The sequence below is a fragment of the Ahaetulla prasina genome, chromosome 13, assembly GCF_028640845.1.
Source record: "Ahaetulla prasina isolate Xishuangbanna chromosome 13, ASM2864084v1, whole genome shotgun sequence".
In the NCBI taxonomy this organism is placed as follows: domain Eukaryota; kingdom Metazoa; phylum Chordata; class Lepidosauria; order Squamata; family Colubridae; genus Ahaetulla; species Ahaetulla prasina.
Window position 1 is genome coordinate 4,578,522 of NC_080551.1, and position 25,459 is coordinate 4,603,980.

The 25,459-nt window shown below is 41.5% G+C and overlaps 1 protein-coding gene across 5 annotated transcripts in view; it reads left to right on the forward strand.

Annotated features, from left to right (window-relative positions):
• Positions 1 to 12,727, forward strand: part of DENND4A (DENN domain containing 4A) — a 108,290-nt gene extending 95,563 nt beyond the window's left edge. For all 5 annotated transcript variants that reach the window (XM_058155942.1, XM_058155947.1, XM_058155945.1 and 2 more), the window contains exons 30-31: positions 4,671 to 4,735; positions 8,305 to 12,727. In XM_058155942.1, coding sequence (XP_058011925.1) covers positions 4,671 to 4,735; positions 8,305 to 8,441 — 202 coding nt within the window. In that variant the 3' untranslated portion in view covers positions 8,442 to 12,727. The remainder of the gene's footprint in view (positions 1 to 4,670; positions 4,736 to 8,304) is intronic.
• Positions 12,728 to 25,459: the final 12,732 nt, after the last annotated feature.

Consider the following 25,459-nt stretch of genomic DNA (forward strand, 5'->3'; position numbering starts at 1 on the left):
TTGTATCATCCCTAGTCCTTCTTTGCATTCCTTCCGTGTTTCTTCTTTTCCAAAAGAATTGGAGCATCTGGATTTTGAGATACTGTGATATTTTTGTCCCACTGGTTTCCTTAGTTTAGGTCCACACGTTGTATTGAGATGGGTTGCATCCAGGGGTGAAATCCAACAGGTTCTAACAGGTTCTGGAGAACCGGTAGCAGAAATTTTGAATAGTTTGGAGAACCGGCAAATGCCACCTCTGGCTGGCCTCAGAGTGGGGTGGGAATGGAGATTTTGCAATATCCTTCCCCTGCCACACCCACCAAGCCACGCCCACAGAACCGGTAGGGAAAAAATTTGGATTTCACCTCTGGTTGCAGCATCTTCCCTTGGGCTGAGCATTTGGCAAGACTGCAGCCATTCAGTAAAGCAGGCCTGGCTCAGCTCTAGGTTTAGTAGTTAAAAAGCCCTAATTGTTTTGTGGGTTTTTTTGGTTTTTTTTATTTGCATTTATATCCTGCCCTTCTCCGAAGACTCAGGGCGGCTTACACTATGTCAAGCAATAGTCTTCATCCATTTGTATATTATATACAAAGTCAACTTATTGCCCCCAACAATCTGGGTCCTCATTTTACCTACCTTATAAAGGATGGAAGGCTGAGTCAACCTTGGGCCTGGTGGGATTTGAACCTTCAGTAATTGCAAGCAGCTGCTGTTAATAACAGACTGTCTTAGCAGTCTGAGCTACTCAAGGACGCTTTTTGCTTTTCATTTAAAAAATTGTCCGGTTGTCCATCTTGAACAAGGATTAGGGTGACATGATAACTGTCTTACAGTACTTGAGGGGCTATCACAGAGGGGGGGGGTGTCAGCCTGTTCTTCGAAGCATCTGAGGGTAGGATGAGAAGCAATGGCTGGAAACTAATCAAGGAGAGAAGCAACTTAGAACTAAGGAGAAATTTCCTGACAGAACCATTAATCAATGGAACAGAAGTTGCCTCCAGAAGTTGTGGGTGCTGCATCACTGGAGGTTTTCAAGAAGAGACTAGACAGCGATTTGTCTGGAATGGTATAAAGTCTCCTGCTCAAGCAGGGATTAGACTAGATGACCCCCAAGGTCCCTTCCAACCTTATTTATTCTAATAGAAGCTCACAGCAGCACTAAAACCAAGTAACTATAACATATAACCATAAAACAATCACAGAGCCTCACCTCCCACCCCCCTTACCCCGATTGGATGCTCCCAGCAAGCTCCATGTTCTACCTCTTCTGTTCTATCCTATCTTTAGCGCCCGGCTAAAACAAACCAGGTCTTTTGATGGCCTCCCGAAAGGGCCGTGGGGGACCTGCCAAGTCAGCGGGGTGAGACTGTTCTGAATTGTTGACCTTTTCCTTGAGATGATGCTTCCAGATGGCATTTTATCACGTAAGAATAGAATGTACTTTCAAATCGTTGTAAAATGCGAGCTATTTTCACGCCAGCACTTCCCTGTAAAAATAGCCTGCGTTTTTAAAACATTTCCAAAATACGTTCTGTGCTTATGGGATTCGTCATGTCACAAAAGACTTGGCAGCAACACCATTTCTTCCTTTTGCCCGTTTCCTTTTTTGTGGCTTATTGCAGGGTGGTCCAGGGGTGAAATGCTCCCCGTTCGGACAGAATCGCTCGATCCGGTAGCGATTGCGGCGGGTGGTTAGGAGAACCGGTAGCAAAAATCCCCGCCCCACCACCCATGCCCAGCTGAGCCGCACGATCATCAGAGGTTTTTTTTTTTACTTTTAAAAGCATTTTTTTCTTCGGCCGGAAAAATGCTTTTAAAAATTAAAAAAAAAAGCCTCTGATGATCGTGCGGCTCAGCTGGGATCGTCAGAGGAGCCTTTTAAAAGCATTTTTTTTACAACCTCTTCGGCCAAAGAAAAAATGCTTTTAAAAGGCTCCTCTGGTGATCTCAACTGAGTTGCCTGATCATCAGAGGCTTTTTTTTTCCTTTTAAAGGCAAAAAAATGCTTTTAAAAGAAAAGAAAAGCCTCTGACGATCAGGCAACTCATCTGGGATCGTCGGAGGAGCCTTTTAAAAGCATTTCTTTGCAACCTCTTCAGCCGAAGAGGTTGTAGAAAAAGTGCTTTTAAAAGTAAAAAAAAAAAAGTTGGCCACACCCACCCAGTCACATTACCCCCACCAAGCCACGCCCACAGAACCTGTAGCAACAAATTTTACATTTCACCACCTGGGTGCTGCCTTCTTTTGAGCAACGCCACCATTCACCAGGGTTTGATCCTCCTTATTTCAAAGAAGAATGAACTTCAGAAACAATAGCCTTGCCATTTTCACTGCCACTTTACCAAGTGATCCCTTGGCAAAGTGGCAAGGTATTCTTTCTTAAGTTCATTCTTCACTGAAATCATAGAAAATACTTGTAGGTCGGGTATTGAATTTTGGCAGCGGTTTGCTCTCCAAGCTTGTTTCTTCGTTGTTAATTATTTAACTAATTATTTAATGAGCGGTGGTGGCGCAGTGGTGAGAGTGCAGTGCAGTAGGCTACTTCTGCCTGCAATTTGGGAGTTCGAATCTCACCAGGCTCAAGGTTGACTCTGCCTTCCATCCTTCTGAGGTGGGTAAAATGAGGACCCAGATTGTTGGGGGACAAGAGGCTGACTCTGTAAGCCACTTAGAGAGGGCTGTAAAAGCACTGGGAAGTGGTATTGCCCTTTTCTCCTTCCTTCCTTCCTTCCTTCCTTCCTTCCTTCCTTCCTTCCTTCCTTCCTTCCTTCCTTCCTTCCTTCCTTCCTTCCTTCCTTCCTTCCTCGCAGTGGTTAGAATACAGCGGTGCAGGCTAATGCTGTATTTCCACTGCCAGGAGTTCGATCCTGACTAGCTCAAGGTTGACTCAGCCTCCCATCCTTCCGAGGTGGGTAAAATGAGGACCCAGATAGGGGGCAAGAGGCTGATTCTGTAAACCGCTTAGAAACCGCACTGTAAAGCGGTATATAAGTGCTATTGCTATTGCTAAGGAGGTAGATTCTGGTTGAGTAGTAGGAATGACAGCTAAGCAATAAAAACAGGTTCATGAACGATGGTGGCGCAGTGGTTAGTGCAGTCCTGCAAGCTTGTTCTGCTGCCTGCCGGCTGCCCACAGTTTGGCAGTTCGAATCTCGCCAGGTTGACTCAGCCTTCCATCCTTCCAAGGCGGGTAAAATGAGGACCCAGATTGTTGGGGGGCAAGAGGCTGATTCTGTAAACCGCTTAGAGAGGAGCTGTAAAAGCACTGCAAAGTGGTATATAAGTCTAAGCACTGTTATTTAATTATTAAATAATCTACAATTAATTATTAAGTTGATGATTTATTAAGTGTCCTTAAAATTGGATTTCACCACTGGGTTGAAGCACTTCTAGCCATTGCAACATGTTGCAATGGCTAGAAGTGCTTTATGGGCCACAAAGCTCCCTTTCCCTGTTGTATTTTCAAACAGTTGCTAAATGGCCAGTCCTACGTTGAGAACTGCCTGCATCCCCATATCGAGCAATGCTTTGAAGCTACGGGGCGACTTATTCTGCTTCTCCTCCTAGAAGGCAATTCTAGAGAGCCCAGAAAACCTTACACAGGCAGTCCTCGACTTACGACCACAATGAAGCCCCAAATTTTTGCTGCTAAATGAGACATTTGTTAAGTGAGCTGTGCCCCATTTTACAAACCTCCTTGCCACCGTTGTTAAGTGAACCGCTGCAGTGGGTTCATTGTTAAGTTAGTAATACAGTTGCTAAGTGAATCTGGCTTCCCCATTGGCTTCACTCGTCAGAAGGTCACAAAAGATGATCACGTGACCCCGGGACACTGCGACCGTCATAAATAGGAACCAGTTGCCAAGCTTGTCTGAATTTTGATCACATGACCATGGGGGTTGTAAGTGTGAAAAACGGTCATAAGTCACTTTTTTCAAGTGCCCTTGTAACTTCGAACAGTCACTAAACGAACTGTTCTAATTTGAGGACTACGTGTACTTTGTGCTCTGTGCCTAACAGGTCAGACATCTCGGACAAGAAAAATGTAATGAAAATGAAATGATTTTGTTAAAAATCAACAGAATCTTACTGGGGTTGGAAAAAACCATTCTCAAATTGAAATCCTAGGCTTAGAAAACTTGGAACTCCGTCGCCTTCGACAAGACCTAAGTTTAACTCACAGAATCATCTATTGTAATGTCCTTCCTGTCAAAGACTACTTCAGCTTTAATTGCAATAATACAAGGGCAACCAATAGATTTAAACTTAATGTAAACCGCTTTAATCTAGATTGCAGAAAATATGACTTCTGCAACAGAATCATCAGTGCTTGGAATACTTTACCTGACTCTGTGGTCTCTTCCCATAATCCTAAAAGCTTTAACCAAAAACTTTCTACTATTGACCTCACCCCATTCCTAAGAGGACCATAAGGGGCGTGCATAAGAGCACAAACGTGCCTACCGTTCCTGTCCTATTGTTTTTCTTTTCTTCTTCCTATATATGTTTATATGTGTATATACTATATAATCTTTTTGTATGATGTTGTGACAAAATAAATAAATAAATAAAATAAAATTACCTGCAGCACAGTATCTTAACGCTAATACATAGTCTGGTATAGCGGATTTAAAACAGTGACTGAAAAACAAAGCTTTCCCATTTTATTTTTGTCTATTTTGTTTCAGGAGCCTTTATAGAGAAATACTATTTCTCTCTCTCGTTGCTCTTGGAAGAGATAATATCGATATAGGTAAGCTGCCAGTGATGTTCTCCTAAGTATGTGTTAAATGTTTACTGCAAACTGTCGCTTAAAAAGCATATTAGTATTTTAAAAGTGTAGAGTTCTCTTAATGTGGCATTTAATCCTTTCTGTTCTCCAAAATAAGGAATAAATTTGAGCCAATGACAGGGGAAGGTTGGATTCAGAAAGTCCAGTAGAAAAGCTTGTGTAAAGTAGAATAATTGAATTTGCTTCTCTGCGCAAAAATACTTTCCCCAGAAAAAGATCCCTAATTGCAAACTCTGGCTTTCTTTGGCTTTTTGATAGAGGGAGAAAATTTTCCCATTTTCCCAACCTTGACGCTGTTTCCAGGCTGAATTAGCATTTCTTCCCAACGATGGTCATTAACTCAAAATATGCCATCCCACTTCCAGCCTAAAGGGTAGCCATAGTTATTGCTAGGGACAAAAGCTTCCAGCATCATTTAAAAATATGCTAGTTTTCAAATCAATCAATCAATCACCAGTCTCAAGCCCTTCTTTTCAGGATGGTCATAACATTGAATGGTTGTTAAATGAATGGTCATAAGTCAGGGATTTCCTGTATTGCCTGCATATAAGCCTCACAAGAAGAAGAGGGCTTTGAAAACATGGGCTTTTAAACTACACATCTTCTTATATATTTTTGACTGGTATATTTTTGTGTGTGGCTAGATTTATATCTATCTATCATCTGCCTGTCTGTTTGTCTGTCTGTCTGTCTGTCTGTCTGTCTGTCTATCTACTGTGTTTCCCAGAAGATGGGAAGGCCTCATGAACAATGCCATTGTTTTATTCGAGGGATGAAGGTGGAGATGGAAGGTCTGCCTCCGTATTCTGGACCAAATGCACCTTCTGTAGGTCCATGTTTTTCTTTGTACAACACCTGAGCTAAGGAATCTGAAACATCATGTTGGGTTGAGGTCCAGGTGCCAGGTGAGAAGTCTCCCATCCTAAAACTTATTCTGATCCCTTTCTATCTTGAATACACCATGGCGGGTGTCTCCCCGTTCTTGGGAAAACAGGAGGAGTATTAAGTATATTCACTGCCTAGAGCTGATTATACAAGTAACAAAGGCAGGATGTCCACTCCTGTTCTGGGACTTAGGAAAATAAACTAGGGAACTGGGCCAACTGACAAACAGCCACACGGAAAGGACGCCTGCTCCAGAACTGGGCCAACTGACAAACAGCCACACGGAAAGGACGCCTGCTCCAGAACTGGGCCAACTGACAAACAGCCACACGGAAAGGACGCCTGCTCCAGAACTGGGCCAACTGACAAACAGCCACACGGAAAGGACGCCTGCTCCAGAACTGGGCCAACTGACAAACAGCCACACGGAAAGGACGCCTGCTCCAGAACTGGGCCAACTGACAAACAGCCACACGGAAAGGACGCCTGCTCCAGAACTGGGCCAACTGACAAACAGCCACACGGAAAGGACGCCTGCTCCAGAACTGGGCCAACTGACAAACAGCCACACGGAAAGGACGCCTGCTCCAGAACTGGGCCAGTATAATTGCAGTCCATGCCACCTCTAGGGGCAAATCTTCTGGCTGACATCATCCTGAAGTCTTGCATTTGGGAGAAGAAACCAAGCCGATCCATAGGAGAGCTGGGACATCTTGTTCAGTGGTGTCGGTTTTCAGACCCCAGCTGCACCTTCTTCCCCAATGACTTCTTCCTTCCTGCTTCTGCAGTGGACATGATGAGCTGTTCCGGTCAGTCCCCCTGCTGAGAAGGCTGCCTGCTGAGTTGGTGGCATTAGCGTACCATTCGGGTCTTGTATTATCGAAGAGAATTCTTGATTGGCCAAGTGTGATTGAACACACAAGGAATGTGACTCTCGTGCATAAGCTCCTATTACATGCAAGCAACAAGCGAAGGGTCATAGATCATAAATCAAATTCTTGAAAATAGTGAAATTTAGTAACAATAACCAATTGTAATCCTTCATTCCCCTCAACACTGTCAGTCTATTTACTGAATCTGCACTACTATTAATCGTTTCATAGTTCCCATCACCAATCTCTTTCCACTTATGACTGTATGACTATAACTTGTTGCTGGCAATCCTTATGATTTATATTGATATATTGATCATCAATTGTGTTGTAAATGTTGTACCTTGATGAACGTATCTTTCTTTTATGTACACTGAGAGCATATGCACCAAGACAAATTCCTTGTGTGTCCAATCACACTTGGCCAATAAAATTCTATTCTATTCTATTCTATTCTATTCTATTCTATTCTATTCTATTCTATTCTATTCTATTCTATTCTATTCTATTCTATTCTATTCTATTCTATTCTATTCTATTCTATTCTATTCTATTCTATTCTATTCTATTCTATTCTATTCTATTCTATTCTATTCTATTCTATTCTATTCTATTCTATTCTATTCTATTCTATTCTATTCTATTCTATTCTATTCTATTATTGCGATTGAAGCTGAAGTAGTCTTTTACAGGGTGGGGTCATCTGTAAGCTAATGTCCATGAAGCTTGTAACTCACCCTTCACATTAATTTTTCATCAAAAATGGTTTACCTCACAAGCCATGCTAACTATAACTCCTATAACCCCCAGCCAATCAGAGCACAAAAAAACCCCCATCCAATCAGAGCACAGCCAAACTCCCACCCAATCAGTTCAAACCCCCACTAGCAGTTGAAAGGAAGAAACAGCTGCGATCGCACACTGCTCCCAGAAGCACGACGCTGAAGCCTGAAGATGACGAATGAGACTTCGTCGAAATGTCGCCAAGACACTTCCAATTTTACACGGGAGAAAACCCAAACAACCAAAGACCTACATACAAACACCCGTGAAAACCTCAGAAAACAATCAGCTATCTATCATCATTTATTATCTGTCTACCTGTTCTATCTCTCTCTCTGTCTATCCTATCCTATCTATCCATCCATCCATCCATCCATCCATCCATCCATCCATCCATCCATCCATCCATCCATCCATCCATCCATCCATCCATCCATCCATCCATCCATCCATCCATCCATCCATCCATCCATCCCTATCTATCTACTGTGTTTCCCAGAAGATGGGAAGGCCTCATGAACAATGCCATTGTTTTATTCGAGGGATGAAGGTGGAGATGGAAGGTCTGCCTCCGTATTCTGGACCAAATGCACCTTCTGTAGGTCCATTTTTCGCCCTCCCCAGGCTCCAGAGGCGAAAACGTCTTCCCCCGCCCTCCAGGAGGCCCTCCGGAGGCCGGAAATGGCCCTTTTCCTGACTTTCAGTGGGCCCAGAAGGCCCAAAAATCAGCTGGCTGGCGTGTGCATACGCGCTGGAGCCGAGCTAGGGCAATGCTCGCGTGCCCACAGATACGGCTCCGTGGGCCACCTGTGGCATGCGTGCCATAGGTTCGCCATCACGGCCCTAGTGCATCTTTTGGAGCACAAATTAATATAAGAGCCAGTTTTATTTTCGGGGAAACACAGTATCTACCTACCTACCTACCTACCTACCCACCCTGCCTGCCTGCCTAAGCCCCACGTTATAGATATTTTCTTCCTCTCCCTCCAGATGCCTTCGACCGAGAATACAAGATGGCTTACGATCGTCTCACCGCCAGTCAGGTCAAGAACACCCACAACTGTGATCGGCCACCAAGTACCGGCGTGATGGAGTGTCGGAAGACATTTGGGGAGCCGTATCTTTAGACGGAATCAGGGCGCATCACGAGGTGCTTTGTAGGTGAACAACAGCAGCCGCCGCAGACTCTCCTCCTCCTCCTCCTCCACTGAGAGAAAGCACCTGGGCCTTTGTCTAGAGGAGAATTCCTGCAGGGAACGCAATCCCGGGGTTACGAAAGACCTCCCCAGGCTCCAGCTGGGGGCTCTTCATCTAGACGCAGAGATGAGCCACGTGGCGTAAAATCTGGAGCGTCTTGTGGCAGCAAAGGGCAAATCAGGGTGGAGCAGAAACATGCAGGGAAGGGAGCATGCATCAAATAAGCTTTTGAAATAGAACTGTTAGCAGAGAAGGTGCAAAAAGTGACAGAGAGCCGGCCGGAGTTATATTATAACAGAATTTAAATTATTTATAGCAAGTTCATATTTTTTTAAACTTTTTAAATTCCAAGAGTGAACTGAGGGACTTCATTGCCTAAGGAAATCCTTTTCAGAATATTGCTGTGTATAAGCAACAGGTCTGTGGGTTTGTTTGTTTTTTTCTTTCCCTTTTTTTCTAAAAGAAACACTTTGTTCATTTTTGCTTTTTTTTTTTTTTAAAGGTAATACAGAATTTTCAGCAACTCCATTTCCTATTCTGCAAAATCTATATTTACCTAGCTCGTTTTAGCTGACAGGTATTTAGCTGACTGAGTAATAAGAAGCTTTGATAAGTTAATCAGATTTGTCACTAACTGAACATTGAAGCTGACGTCACTTTCCTTTGGTCCCACCGAGCTGAGTTTCTCCAATACTTTTCTCTAAAAGACCCGACTGAATATTAGAAGCTACTGCAGATCATTGCAAAGAACAGTCTAAAGGAGGTTTCTGCGGAGCAGAGTTGCACGCTTCTCTGTATAGGTTGTCCTTGACTTAACGACCACAATTAGGACCAGAATTTCTGCCACTAAGTGAAGCAATTGTTAAGCGGGTCACACCTGATGCTACAACCTTTTTGCCATGGTTGTTAAGCGAATCACTGCCAATGTTAAGTCAGCTGTTAAATTAATCCAGCTTTCCCTACTGACTTCGCATGTCGTAAGCTGGCTGGGAAGGTCACAAGTGGCGATCACATGATTCCAGGACATCTGCAACCATTGTAAATACATGCCAAGCATCCAAATTTTAACCACATTATTGGTGCCATGATGGTTCTAAGTGCAGGGATCGTTTGCACGTCACTTTTCACGCTGTTGTAACTCTGAACAGTCGCTTAAAGGAACGGTTTTAAGTGGAGGACTATCTGTATATTCAGGTGAGGGGCTGAGAGCTTGGAAGGCTGCAAATATTCAGGCAGAATTGCGTCTTTTCACTTTCCATTGTTCATATCCGTGCTTCTTGGTTTCTTAAGAACCGGAGGATTCGGCTTCCCATATCTCAAACTGGCATATGGATGGAGAATTAAGTGTCTGTAAAAGGAACTCCCTGCCAGAAGTTCAGAGGGCTTCAAATTCAGATCCTGCACGCTGCCAAAGATGCTTTGGAGGGCTTAGGAACATGGGAATAGCATCTGGAAGCAGCTGTGTCTTCCCTACGTTGGGCATGAGTCATCCTTGAAAAAGACACGGTCGATTTCCAAAATATTGTTCTTATGGTTTCGTCTTTCTTATTATCCAGTTCAGGAGTCTCCAAACTTGGCAACATTAAGACTTGTGGAGTTCAACTCCCAGAATTCCCCAGCCAGCATAAGCTGGCTGGGGAATTCTGGGAGTTAAAGTCCACAAGTCTTAAAGTTGCTGTGTTTGGAGACCCCAGATCTCCTATAAAAGCAGATTTTATCAGATTCAGGTCTGTGCTAATAACGGTGGGATGAAGGTGTATGCTTAATTCAGGAAAAAAATACTTTCAGTATAAAAATCTGAAGTCAAAGAGAGACTCCGTTGGACACGCCCACTAGTTTTCTTTTCAACAAGATGAAAACGGTTTGCCCTCCTCCTTCCCTTTTTCCAGCGGTTTTTTTTATTATTTTATTTTATTTTTATTTGAATTTATATCCCGCCCTTCTCCGAAGACTCAGGGCAGCTTACAATGTGTTAAGCAATAGTCTTCATCCATTTGCATATTATATACAAAGTCAACTTATTGCCCCCAACAATCTGGGTCCTCATTTTACCTACCTTATAAAGGATGGAAGGCTGAGTCAACCTTGGGCCTGGTGGGACTTGAACTTGAAGTAATTGCAAGCAGCTGCTGTTAATAACAGACAGACTTAGTCTGTTGAGCCACCAGAGGCCCCAGAGCGTGATTTTTGACTTCCCAAGAGGCCCCAGGATTTCTAACTGATTCCCCATATACAGTACAATAAATGCCAATTTAGCTTTTTTTTTTTTCAAAGTCAGCTGCCTCGCTGCATCTTAAGAATCACATTATTGAGATTTTGATTCCATCAGTTCCCCTTGCTTTTGAAGGTTTTAAACAGCCTTTGCCCATCCTTTTAAAGAAACTGAAATCTGAAACCATTAGATATTTTGGAAATATCCAAAATAAGGGACAACACAGCAAGATTTTTCTTCCGGCGCTTCTGCCAGTTTCTCCAGTGAACCATACCTTCTACAGTTCTGCATCCAGCTTTTATTTATCGTTGAATTTTTAGACGGTCCTTTCTAGGAATTGTATGTTAAAGCTTGGATAATCTCAATTTCCACTTTACTGCCAATAATTTAGCAACGTTTGGGATAATGTGTCTCTTAATTTCCCTATACAGTTCCTAAATTGTTGTAACCTCCAGTGGAAACAAATGTAATCGCCTACAATACTACTTTTGTGCACTACAGGTCATCCGCGTTTAGTGACCACAGTTGGGACTGGCCATTCGATTGTTAAGTGAAGCAGAAAAAAACCCACAATGTGCTTATGATCTGACTTCAGCCTTCCTTTGCTTTACCAATCTGCGAAGGTCATAAATGTGAGAATTGCTCATATAGCCGATGTTGTAACTGTGGACAGTCGCTAAATAAGGCAGTCGCTAAAGGAGGACTCCCATACCAAACTGTATGAAAGCCACTATTTTATAGTATTTTATAGCCATGACGGAGGGAAGGTTTAGCTTCTTCCTGAGCTGTAACTGAGGGATAAAGAGAACCACTAGCCAGACTCAATGCGGACGTGATTCCTGATCAGGAATAGTTGCTCGGAGTTTTGCTTCAACCAAGTATAATGACAGGGGGGGGGGAAATATGCAGGTAGTCCTCGACTTACGACCACAATTGAGCCCAGAATTTCTGTTGCTAAGTGAGAAATGTTTTAAGTGAGCTTTGGCCCCATTTCGTGCCGCAATTCACTGCCGTTGTTAAATTAGCAACACGGTGATTAAGTGAATCCAGCTTCCCCATTGACTTTGCTTGTCAGAAGGTCGCAAATGACACCCTGGACACTGCGACCGCCATAAATGTGAGCCAGTTGTCAAGCATCCAAATAATAAACCACAGGAGTGAGCACGGGGATGCTGCAAGGGCCGTAAGTGTGAGAAATGGTCCTAAGTCACTTTTTCCTGCACCGTTGTAACTTCGAACCGTCACCAAATGAACTGTTTTAAGTCGAGGACTACCCTGTAATCTCTTTTTTTTTTTATTTGCATTTATATCCCGCCCTTCTCCGAAGACTCAGGGCGGCTTACACTATGTTAGCAATAGTCTTCATCCTATTTGTATATTTATATACAAAGTCAACTTATTGCCCCCCCCCAACCATCTGGGTCCTCATTTTACCTACCTTATAAAGGATGGAAGGCTGAGTCAACCTTGGGCCTGGCGGGACTAGAACCTGCAGTAATTGCAGGCAGCTGTGTTAATAACAGACACTCTTACCAGCCTGAGCCACAGAGGCCACTTCCTGTCAGCTTTCATTCAGTTTAAGTAAGAGTTACAAGAGTCTTTCATAGCCAGCCAGTATGGAGACTCTTCTTGGACAGCCAGAGTAACTAACAGAGAGGTGTTAAAACATATAAAACCGGAAACATCTTTAGAATGCTAAAATCAGAAGGCTACGTCTGATTTACCTTGGCTGTGTCACGCGTGCAAATTCATTGCAGAAGCAACGATGCTAGGAATGGTTGTGGAACAAGAAGACGGGGCAAAGAAAGAACCCGCTGGCTCGATCCCATCAAAACTGATGCCGAGTTGAACATCCAACAATTGAAAGGAGCTGTGCAGGATAGGGTAGCATGGAGACCAATTGCCTATGAAGTCACCAAGAGTCGTCAACATCTGCCACATAGAAGAGGGGGGTCAAGCTATTTTCCCCAAGGCCAGACAAGGAACTGACAAGGATGGAAACTGTTGTGCCTCGCTCGCCCCCTCTCCGCAGCTGGGCCCCTCTCGTCTCCTGCCGGACGCTGATAGTGCAGAAGAATGTCCTGGCATGCCTCCAGCCCCCAGTCCTGGCACCATTCCCGGACAGACCGAGCAGCTGGGCCCCTCCCCCACAGCATGTGAGCCTGGGGAGTGTGAAGCCAGTTACGAGCTGGAATTACCAGCAGCTGGAGGCTGGAGGGACCCACGCTTCCGGAGAGTGGAGAGGCGACGTCAGCAAAAGGAAGGGAGGGGCAGGCCTGGATAAGTGCTGAGTCTTGGAGCCACACCCCATGGCCTATATAAAGGATCTGCTTTCTGGCATTCTCGGAGTCAGGCAAAGTCTAAATTGGATTGCTGAAGTCACATCCTGGTCTTCTGCCTGCCCTGAGAACTTTGGCAAAGCTGCAGAGGCACGCTTGATCCGGACTTCCCCGACCCGGCCATCAGAGGAGTGGGACACGACATCAACTGAAAAAGGAGAGATTCAACCTGGAAATACCGATATTTTTTCTGACAATGAGAACAATCAACTCACAGAACAGAAGTTGCTTACAGAAGTTGTGGGAACTTCATCCTTGGAAGCTTTCAAGAAGAGACTGGACGGCCATTGGTCAGAAATGGTGTAGGGTCTCCTGCTTGGGCTGGGGTTGGACTAGAGCAGGGGTCTCCAACCTTGGCAACTTTAAGCCTGGAGGACTTTAAGCCTGGAGCAAAGCTGGCTGGGGAATTCTGGGAGTTGAAGTCCACCAGGCTTAAAGTTACCAAGGTTGGGGACCCCTGGACCAGAGGACCTACAAGGACTCTTCCAACTCTGTTAATCTGTTAATCTCATTAACCATTTAATAATTTGCTACATATCCATAGCATTAAGTTGAGGAATTGGAACCTTACCTTGACCTTATCTGTATGGTCAGACAAAACAGGTAATCCTAGGCTTATAACCACAATTGAGTCCAAAATCTATCTTGTTCAGTACCTAATTCAATTTATACTCATTTTAGAGAACAAAGAGAATTCTGGGGCCTCTGCTGGCCAAACCATGAAATTCTGCCTCATTGAATATTCCCTTAAAAAGCAATCCGAGATGATCTATCATTATTATTATTATTATTATTACTATTATTACTATTATTATTATTATTATTATTATTATTATTATTATTAAAAACTGAACGAAAATGAAATGTGTTCCCTTCTCTGAGCATCCTGTTTTATCCTCATATTTTGGAACAGTTTTGTACTTCCACTCATCATGAAATCAGTCTCCCCTCTGTTTGCTTCAGGACGGAACAAAAGGTTTGTAAAACTCTGTAATGTATAAATAAGGCTTTATCAAGAATCTGATAAAGTGTTTTGTCTTCGTAACTTAGCATTTCAGTAGGAAATATTTTACTCCCAAAGGTGGAAATGGAGACTTGTTACATGTAAATGTGTACATAAAACAGAAAAAAGAAAATTGGTGGGTTTCCAGAAAGTAGTTTTATCTCTCAAAAATATGATCTCACTGGAATTTCAAAACAGACATTTTATTAATTTGCAAAAGAGCACTTTCACAAAGGAATGGCTGTAGATTTGTACATACGAACTGTTGACGTTTTGTTTACCAAAAAAAAAGGACATCACTTCAAGTGTTTATTTTTGGTTTCAATTTGTAGGTCAATTTTGAGGTGTATATTTCAATCTTCACAATGGGAAAACATATTTTTTTCCTGAAATGTCATAGAAAAAAAAGACTATTTAAAGTTTTACAAAGACTCAATAAAGAAAAGTTAAAAAAAAATGCTTGTCGGTATTTTTTGTTAGAATAGAATAGAATAGAATAGAATAGAATAGAATAGAATAGAATTTTTATTGGCCAAGTGTGATTGGACACACAAGGAATTTGTCTTGGTGCATATGCTCAGTGTACATAAAAAAATAAAAAATAAAAAGATACGTTCATCAAGGTACAACATTTACAACACAATTGATGGTCAGTATGTCAATATAAATCATAAGGATTGCCAGCAACAAGTTACAGTCATACAGTCATAAGTGGGAATACCTGTAATTTATTTACACTTATTTTCAGGCTTCAGTATTCAGAGTGGATTGTAGCAGAAACAAGACCTGCAGGCTGCAATTCTTATTTTTTTTCCCTATTTTCTGCTTTACATCTCTAGCACAATGATGTCAGCAAGATAGACCAAGGCTGACCTTCATTTATTAACAGACTAATTACACTATATAGCAACAGCATCTTGTGTCTTCCCTCCCCTCCCTCTACATCCCATAATATCTCAAGGGCCAACTTGAGTCTCTTCTACATACTATGCCCCTTCCTGTTGTGACCCAGCTCAAGTAGGTAGTAGGAAACTCAGTCTGTGAAAAAACAAACAAACTTTATTCGAGCAGCTGAGAATTACTTCATTCCCAGCGTAGGTCAACTCAAATTAAAGCAAATTCCTCCCAGCACAAATTCTTCAGTCCTATCACAAACCTTGGTCCAATTAGGCAAACTGCCAAAGGCCTTTCTTGGCAAACGTTCAGAAGTCACAAAAATAAATGCAAGATGTAGACGAAGCAGAAGACGAAGCTATCAATGTTGTTTTCTGGCAAAGCCCAAATGCCGTTGCTGGACTATTTTAAGCCTTATGGGTGGAGCCAACCATCTCTTGGCCCTACTCCTGAGTTGTCCTTTTTGCTTGAGCTGCTCTTGCCTTCTGGCAGCTCTTCTCATGCGTGCATATATAACAGGCTCCTCCTCTTCCTCTGCCTCACTACTTGTCGTGTCCCACTCCTCCGCTGATGGCCGGATCAGGGAAATCCAAATCAGGCTTGCCTCTTCAGCTCTGCCAAAGTCCTAGCAAAGTCCTCAGGGCAGGTAGGAGACCAGAAAGTGACTTCAGCAAGATATGTTTAGACTTTGCCTGACTCAGAGAATGCCAGAAAGCAGATCCTTTATATAGGCCAAGGGGTGTGGCTCCATGACTCAGCACTTATCCAGGCCTGCCCCTCCCTTCCTTCTGTTGCCTCCGCCTATCAAGTCTTCTAACGCGAGGGTCACTCCAGTCAGCAGCTGTTGGCAATTGACCTCCCTCAGGCTCACATGCTGTGGAGGAGGGGGAGGGGTCTAGTTGCTCCGTTTGCCTGGGCATGGAGCCAGAGTTGGGGGCTGGAGGTATTTCCTCTTCAGCCTGTCTGGGCATTGAGCCAGGGCTGGGGCCGGGAAATACTAGGGCATTCCTCCGTGTTCAGAAGCAGATAAGAAGGCCCCGGCTGTGGTGAGATCGGACGAGACACAACACTACTATCAGTTTCTGGAGGCTCTGGAGTCCGCACCTCACTTCCCGATGGCCCTGACCTTACCTCAGCCTCATCGCTGTCTGACTCTGTTGCCAACTCTGTAGGCTGCTGGCAGACCACAACATTTCCCAGGGCTTACATTTCTGCCCATGTTTCCGTAACACCTGAACATGGGCAGTTCTCAACTTACAACCATTTGTTTAGGTAAAGGTGTCCAATTGTAGGGGTTGGTGCTCATCTCCGTTTCCTAGCTGTATGGATACTTATTAGAGATTAAACTGGAGGAAGAACAAGTAAAAGAGACAATGATTGCTTGGGGGAAGAATTTTGGTCATGGGATAGATTTAGAGGCATGGCAGAAACTTTGGAGGTATAATTATAAAATGACAATGTCTACAGTATACAAAGAGAATTTGTATAAGATGTTTTACAGGTGGCATCTACCCTCAACAACAATTTGTCCAAGGACAAATCCAAAAAATGTTGGAAGTGTCATCAGATACCTGGATCATATTACCACATGTGGTGGACATGTGTCGAAGCGAAAAGATATTGGACTAAAATACACACGTGGTTGGAGAAAATGATCAAAAAACATATTGACTTTAAACCTGAAGTGTTTTTGCTGGGAATTTTACCTGAAATATATACTAGAGATGTTAAATAGTTGATTGTGGATATTATTACAGCAGCCAGGATTGTGTTTGCTAAAAATTGGAAAAATGAGAAATTACCCTTGCAAGATGAAATTATTAGGAAGATGATGGAATGTGCAGAGATGAGTAAATTGACATTTGAAATTAGAGATCAAGAAGATAAGCAATATTATAAAATATGGGAGTTATTTTATTATTGGCTAGAAGGAAAGATATGTTAAAGACCCAGACCGAATAAGAGATCTACATGATATAAGATAGGTGTATGAAAGAGATGTTTATCTTGAGATTGCACAAGAAGATATGTAAACGCCCCATCAACACATTGTAATTGATTTGATGAGATTTTTATGTTTAGTTTTTGTTAAAAAATAAAAAACTTTTTTTAAAAAAACCAACCATCCAGAATCTCTTCCTTTGTGAGATAGACAACCCTTTAACTTAATAAAGAAATAAAGTTTGTTTTGAAGTGTGCGATTTTTGTGATTCAGTGCAGCTTCTGGTTTCAGAGCTCAGTGGCTTTAAACACCAGCACCTTTTTAATGTTTGCGTTTCTTGCCCTCTTCAGCCTGTCTGGGCATTGAGCCAGGGCTGGGGCCGGGAAATACTAGGGCATTCCTCCGTGTTCAGAAGCAGATAAGAAGGCCCCGGCTGTGGTGAGATCGGACGAGACACAACACTACTATCAGTTTCTGGAGGCTCTGGAGTCCGCACCTCACTTCCCGATGGCCCTGACCTTACCTCAGCCTCATCGCTGTCTGACTCTGTTGCCAACTCTGTAGGCTGCTGGCAGACCACAACATTTCCCAGGGCTTACATTTCTGCCCATGTTTCCGTAACACCTGAACATGGGCAGTTCTCAACTTACAACCATTTGTTTAGGTAAAGGTGTCCAATTGTAGGGGTTGGTGCTCATCTCCGTTTCCTAGTTGATGGAGCCAGCGTTGTCGGAAGATTTTTCTGTGGTTGTGTAGCCAGCATAACTATACACTGAGGTATACGGAACATTGTTACCTTCCCACCAAAGTGGTTCCTATTTATCTACTCACGTTTACATCTGTGGTGGGTTGCTCCCAGTTCAGCCTGGTTCGGGCAAACCAATAGTGGTGGCAGGAAGCTCCACCTACCCACCCAGATGTCATCAAAAACACTCAGCACATGTGCAGAAGCACCGCACACTACCGATAGCAAACCAGTAGCGCCAGGATTTGAATCCCACTACTGGTTTACAAGCTTTCAAACTGCTAGGTGGGCAGGAGCTGGTGTGAGTCATAACATATAACAACAGAGTTGGAAGGGACCTTGGAGGCCTTCTAGTCCAACCCCCTGCCCAGGCAGGAAACCCTACACCATCACGGGAGCTCACCTTATCACACCGCACTCAGGTCATGAATCTGAGCTGTCAGTTTTCCAGGTGACAAGCTCAGCATTTTTAACTGCTGAGCCATCAAAGCCCCTTAACCACTTCTCATCTTTCAAGTTACGATGATGCTAAGAAAAGTGGTTTAGGGTGTGAGTGACCAGTGTCGCGGTGGTACGGCATGGATTCCGGGGCTCTGTGAAAATGCCGATATCCCGGCCGATCAGGGGCTCCCCAGTGGATCATAGCTATCCTGTAGAGACAGTGAAGAACAGAGGCACAGGCTGGTGCGAACAGAGAAGTTGCAAGTTCCCTGGAGTGCCGGCATTAGCCTCCGACCCAGTGGCGTAAGAAGACAGCCATTTGGAGCTGTCAAGCCAGGGCAGCCACACAGAAGAAGAAAAGAAAAGAGAGCGAGGCGATCATCTAGGTCAGCGGTTCTCAACTGTGGGTCGGGACCCCGTTGGGGGTCGAATGACGATTTGCCAGGGATCACCTAAGACCATCGGAAATATGGGAAGTACACTTGCGAGTCGAAGAATCGCGCTCCAATGGTTGACTCCACAAGCCAGCTGCAGGCTCTTCAAATCGCTTGGAGGTATAATTATAAAATGACAATGTCTACAGCATACAAAGAGAATTTGTATAAGATGTTTTACAGGTGGCATCTACCCCCAACAACAACAATTTGTCCAAGGACAAATCCGAAAAATGTTGGAAGTGTCATCAGATACCTGGATCATATTACCACATGTGGTGGACATGTGTCGAAGCGAAAAGATATTGGACTAAAATACACACATGGTTGGAGAAAAATGTATTGACTTTAAACCTGAAGTGTTTTTGCTGGGAATTTTACCTGAAATATACACTAGATATGTTAAATAGTTGATTGTGAATATTATTACAGCAGCCAGGATTGTGTTTGCTAAAAATTGGAAAAATGAAAAATTACCCTTGCAAGACGAAATTATTAGGAAGATGATGGAATGTGCAGAGATGAGTAAATTGACATTTGAAATTAGAGATCAAGAAGATAAGCAATATTATAAAATATGGGATTTATTTTATCATTGGCTAGAAGGAAAGATATGTTAAAGACCCAGACCGAATAAGAGATCTACATGATATAAGATAGGTGTATGAAAGAGATGTTTATCTTGAGATTGCACAAGAAGATATGTAAACGCCCATCAACACACCAATCAACCAATAGGAAGGCACCACATAAATACAAAGTGTAGAATATCCCGAAGCCCTTATTCTAGCAGAGAGAAGTTCCCTGAAGATGGGCTCCAGCACGGGTCCAAAAGCTCGGAAGACTGACCCAGATCAGATCTTGCAACATTAACCTGGGACTCTCAAAGCTGCTTTTTCAAGAGGCAACCAGACTTTCTGGTTTTTCTTGGAAGACATTTCGTTTCTCATCCAAGAAGCTTTTGGTAAGATTTTAACAGGTTCAGATGATAACTTGATTAGGAAGCTGTATGGATACTTATTAGAGATTAAACTGGAGGAAGAAGAAGTAAAAGAGACAATGATTGCTTGGGGGAAGAATTTTGGTCATGGGATAGATTTAGAGGCATGGCAGAAACTTTGGAGGTATAATTATAAAATGACAATGTCTACAGCATACAAAGAGAATTTGTATAAGATGTTTTACAGGTGGCATCTACCCCCAACAAGAATTTGTCCAAGGACAAATCCGAAAAATGTTGGAAGTGTCATCAGATACCTGGATCATATTACCACATGCGGTGGACATGTGTCGAAGCGAAAAGATATTGGACTAAAATACACACGTGGTTGGAGAAAAATGTATTGACTTTAAACCTGAAGTGTTTTTGCTGGGAATTTTACCTGAAATATATACTAGAGATGTTAAATAGTTGATTGTGAATATTATTACAGCAGCCAGGATTGTGTTTGCTAAAAATTGGAAAAATGAGAAATTACCCTTACAAGATGAAATTATTAGGAAGATGATGGAATGTGCAGAGATGAGTAAATTGACATTTGAAATTAGAGATCAAGAAGATAAGCAATATTATAAAATATGGGAGTTATTTTATTATTGGCTAGAAGGAAAGATATGTTAAAGACCCAGACCGAATAAGAGATCTACATGATATAAGATAGATGTAGGAAAGAGATGTTTATCTTGAGATTGCACAAGAAGATATGTAAACGCCCCATCAACACACCAATCAACCAATAGGAAGGCACCACATAAATACAAAGTGTAGAATATCCCGAAGCCCTTATTCTAGCAGAGAGAAGTTCCCTGAAGATGGGCTCCAGCACGGGTCCAAAAGCTCGGAGGACTGACCCAGATCAGATCTTGCAACATTAACCTGGGACTCTCAAAGCTGCTTTTTCAAGACGCAACTGTACTTTCTGGTTTTTCTTGGAAGACATTTCGCTTCTCATCCAAGAAGCTTTTGGTAAGATTTTAACAGGTTCAGATGATAACTTGATTAGGAAGCTGTATGGATACTTATTAGAGATTAAACTGGAGGAAGAAGAAGTAAAAGAGACAATGATTGCTTGGGGGAAGAATTTTGGTCATGGGATAGATTTAGAGGCATGGCAGAAACTTTGGAGGTATAATTATAAAATGACAATGTCTACAGCATACAAAGAGAATTTGTATAAGATGTTTTACAGGTGGCTTCTACGCCAGATCTTGGGAGGGAAATGCAAAACAGCATCGAGTTAGGTCATCGCTGGTGGATGACTGGCAGAAACCAAACAGCAGCCAAAATCTTCTCCTTCAATCTTCAAATGAACCTTCATAAATTCATCAAATTAGGCGCACACCCAGAATTCACCCTCCCATCAGCATTTTGTAATTCTCAACCTGGGCAAGAAGAGAACATAGAAACATTCTGGATTCATTATTACATCTAATGCTCACAATTCCATTGCAAAATTTCCCCTCCTAAAATTATGGGGCCCAAATATATTTCAACCTTACAGGAAAAGGGCAGATCTTAGGAGTGAAACAGTAGCTCTTCTAATTCAGTAACAATCAGAAACATATCAGAACTTAGGGAGAAAAGTAACTATTCTATTAATTCTATGGTAATTAAGTAACATATCAGAACTTAGGGAGAAAAGTAACTATTCTATTAATTCTATGGTAATTAAGTAACAGTTACGAAGGTATCAGAACTTAGGGGAGAAAAAGTAACTATTCTAATGAAGTAAGAATTAAGTAACATATCAGAAGAGTGAAAGTATCCCACCTGAAAACGATTAGTCCAAATATATTTTACCCTTATGAGAACATGTCAGACGCTTTGAATAAAAAAGTAACTATTCTATTAATTCTATGGTAATTAAGTAACAATTAAGGAAAGTATCAGAAATTAGGGAGAAAAGTAACTATTCTATTAATTCTATGGTAATTAAGTAACAGTTACGAAGGTATCAGAACTTAGGGAGAAAAGTAACTATTCTATTAATTCTATGGTAATTAAGTAACATATCAGAACTTAGGGAGAAAAGTAACTATTCTAATGAAGTAAGAATTAAGTAACATATCAGAACTTAGGGAGAAAAGTAACTATTCTATTAATTCTATGGTAATTAAGTAACATATCAGAACTTAGGGAGAAAAGTAACTATTCTAATGAAGTAAGAATTAAGTAACAGTTACGAAGGTATCAGAACTTAGGGAGAAAAGTAACTATTCTAATGAAGTAAGAATTAAGTAACAGTTACGAAGGTATCAGAACTTAGGGAGAAAAGTAACTATTCTAATGAAGTAAGAATTAAGTAACATATCAGAACTTAGGGAGAAAAGTAACTATTCTAATGAAGTAAGAATTAAGTAACATATCAGAACTTAGGGGAGAAAAAGTAACTATTCTAATGAAGTAAGAATTAAGTAACATATCAGAAGAGTGAAAGTATCCCACCTGAAAACGATTAGTCCAAATATATTTTACCCTTATGAGAACATGTCAGACGCTTTGAATAAAAAAGTAACTATTCTATTAATTCTATGGTAATTAAGTAACAATTACGAAGGTATCAGAACTTAGGGGAGAAAAAGTAACTATTCTAATGAAGTAAGAATTTAGTAACATATCAGAACTTAGGGAGAAAAGTAACTATTCTATTAATTCTATGGTAATTAAGTAACATATCAGAACTTAGGGAGAAAAGTAACTATTCTATTAATTCTATGGTAATTAAGTAACATATCAGAAGAGTGAAAGTATCCCACCTGAAAACGATTAGTCCAAATATATTTTACCCTTATGAGAACATGTCAGACGCTTTGAATAAAAAAGTAACTATTCTATTAATTCTATGGTAATTAAGTAACATATAAGAAATTAGGGAGAAACGGAAGACATGCTTCGTATTATATGCCCTAAACTGGCCTGATATAGGAATTGTCCTAGGAGACACCCGAACATTCCTCTTCCGAGCAGTTGTTCTGAAATATAATTTGGTTTCCAAGTGGTCTCTTTTTCAGTGCCATTTAGTTTCACTTACGTAACGTGAACTAAACTTATGCGTGGGCGATACAAATAGTATATTTTCAGAAATTTAAATTGTCACGGGGAATTTTATGAAAACCTAATGAAAATGTTTTTAAATAATGCTATGAAAATTTTAAAAAATCAATTAAATTAAAAAAAAAGAAAGTGCTTCAGTATCACTATGAAAGCTGGAACGCCCATTAGTGGGCGGTAGGGACCAAGTTGACTACCACTGATCTAGAATCAGGCTTTTAAACTGAAGTAATAAAAGTCTTCAAAACCACCAGTTGAATAACCTCAGGGACAACTATTGGAAAATAAGAGACAGAAATTCCAATTTCTGAAAAACTCAACTTTTAATGTACAACAATCCAAAGTACAGGAGCTTATCCATAGGGAAAAAAAATTAATAAATATTTTATAAACAACAGGTTAATATCACCAATCACTTCAACAGTGGCAAATTCCTTTGTCACGAATATAAATTCATATTAATTACTCTATTTAATCACAGGGATTTCATTTTCCCTTTAAATCCATGACTTTATGCACCAAAGTCCTTCTACGCCAGATCTTGGTGGGAAATGCGAAACAGCATCGAGTTGGGTCATCGCAGGTGGATGACTGGTCGAAACCAAACAGCAGCCAAAATCTTCTCCTTCAATCTTCAAATGAACCTTCATCAATTCATCAAATTAGGCGCACACCCAGAATTCACCCTCCCATCAGCATTTTGTAATTCTCAACCTGGGCAAGAAGAGAACATAGAAACATTCTGGATTCATTATTTCATCTAATGCTCACAATTCCATTGCAAAAATTTCCCCTCCTAAAATTATGGGGCCCAAATACATTTCAACCTTACAGGAAAAGGGCAGATCTTAGGAGTGAAACAGTAGCTATTCTAATTCAGTAACAATCAGAAACATATCAGAACTTAGGGAGAAAAGTAACTATTCTAATGAAGTAAGAATTAAGTAACAATTAAGGAACAATTAAGGAACAATTAAGTAACAATTAAGGAAAGTATCAGAAATTAAATTTGAAAGTAACCACTGGTCCAAAAATATTTTGCCCTTAAAGGGGCTTTTCAGACATTTTGAGTGAAATAATAAGTATTCTAACGAGCCGCGGTGGCGCAGTGGTCAGAGGGCAGTACTGCAGGCTCCTTCTGCTGACTGCTGGCTGACTGCAATTTGGCCGTTCAAATCTCACCAGGCTCAAGGTTGACTCAGCCTTCCATCCTTCCCAGGTAGGTAAAATGAGGACCCAAATTGTTGAGGGCTGTAAAGCAGTGTAAAGTCTAAGGGCTATTGCTATTCTAATTAATTGTATTGTAATTAAGTAACATATCAGAACTTAGGGGAGAAAAAGTAACTATTCTAATGAAGTAAGAATTAAGTAACATATCAGAAGAGTGAAAGTATCCCACCTGAAAACGATTAGTCCAAATATATTTTACCCTTATGAGAACATGTCAGACGCTTTGAATAAAAAAGTAACTATTCTAATGAAGTAAGAATTAAGTAACATATCAGAACTTAGGGAGAAAAGTAACTATTCTAATGAAGTAAGAATTAAGTAACATATCAGAAGAGTGAAAGTATCCCACCTGAAAACGATTAGTCCAAAAATATTTTACCCTATTAGGAAAATATAGGGTTGAGATAGGAATTATTCGAACTAATTCTAATTAAGGAACAATTAAGGAACCTAATCAATGCAAAGGAGTGAAAAAATTGTTCTAATGAGCTAACAAGATGGCTTCCCTTGGCTGTTGGATATATTTGGAATTCACATTTAGTCAACCACTTTGGGTGAAAACAAAAGGACCTTTAAAACAACAACTCTGTAGTGCCTTTCCTGCCATCACAGTTAACAGGCGAGATGTCATAGAAAAAGCGTTTATGGCAGACTCCTGGACACAGGTAGACAAACGTAGAAAAACGCCCCTCGAGAAACTTAGAAGAGAAACACTTGGTCTGATTCTTTCCTTCTTATTTCACCAATCAAGTTTTAACACTTAACGAACCAACTTGGCAGTGGAATATCAAAAATTATGGCTCAGGATTGTTGTCAGGGACACAAAATTCATCTGAAAGGTGATAAACGCAGGGATGCTACTTTTCAGCATGTATTTGGCCATTTCATTTTTAAAAGCAGGAATTTAACCCAAAGCAATAGATTTGGGGCTAACTGCGCACATCTGCACACACATGTACATTTCGGGTGGGGGGGGAGGGATATCTGTTGGAGTTATGTTTTTTTTTTTTTGAGAATATCATTAAAGTATAATTCTCACTCAGATCTTTGCCACCTGTGAATAAAAATTCCCCCTGGGACAAAACTCCATGTTTCTCTTCCCTCGATGAAAGAATTCCTTCATCTTGCTTAGTTCACTGTGTCTCCTTTCTATGGATGACAGCCATGGGGGGTTTTGAGCCTTTCTAACCAAAAGTGTTAAGTTGACCATCTTGAGATGTTCATGGAATCCTGTCTGAGGTGGCTCCTCCTCTCACTCCTTCCTCCAAGCCGAATCCCTGGTCTTCCCATGGATCATGAGGAAGAGGAGGAGAGGGAAAAATCAGCAGCTCCACAGTCAATTGTTGAATACTGAAGTCCCCCAAGGACCTACTGTCTTTCTTGCTCCTTCACAACCATGGAAATGAAAGTTCTGCCACCACCATGTAAAAACGGTTCTTTGTCTACTTGGTTCAGGTAGCGCTGCTGGAAGTCCCAAAGTTGCTAAGGCAAAGAAAAGCATGGAGAAGAGAAAAGGAGGGAGCAGATCATCAACCATTCCTTCTTCTTCTTTTCTTTCCTTTTCTGGCATTCTGGCCATCTGAAGGCCATGGACTTCCAAGTCTCTGCAGTCTTCAGTCAGAGTTCCAAGCATTCTCATCAAAAGTTGGTTCCACCA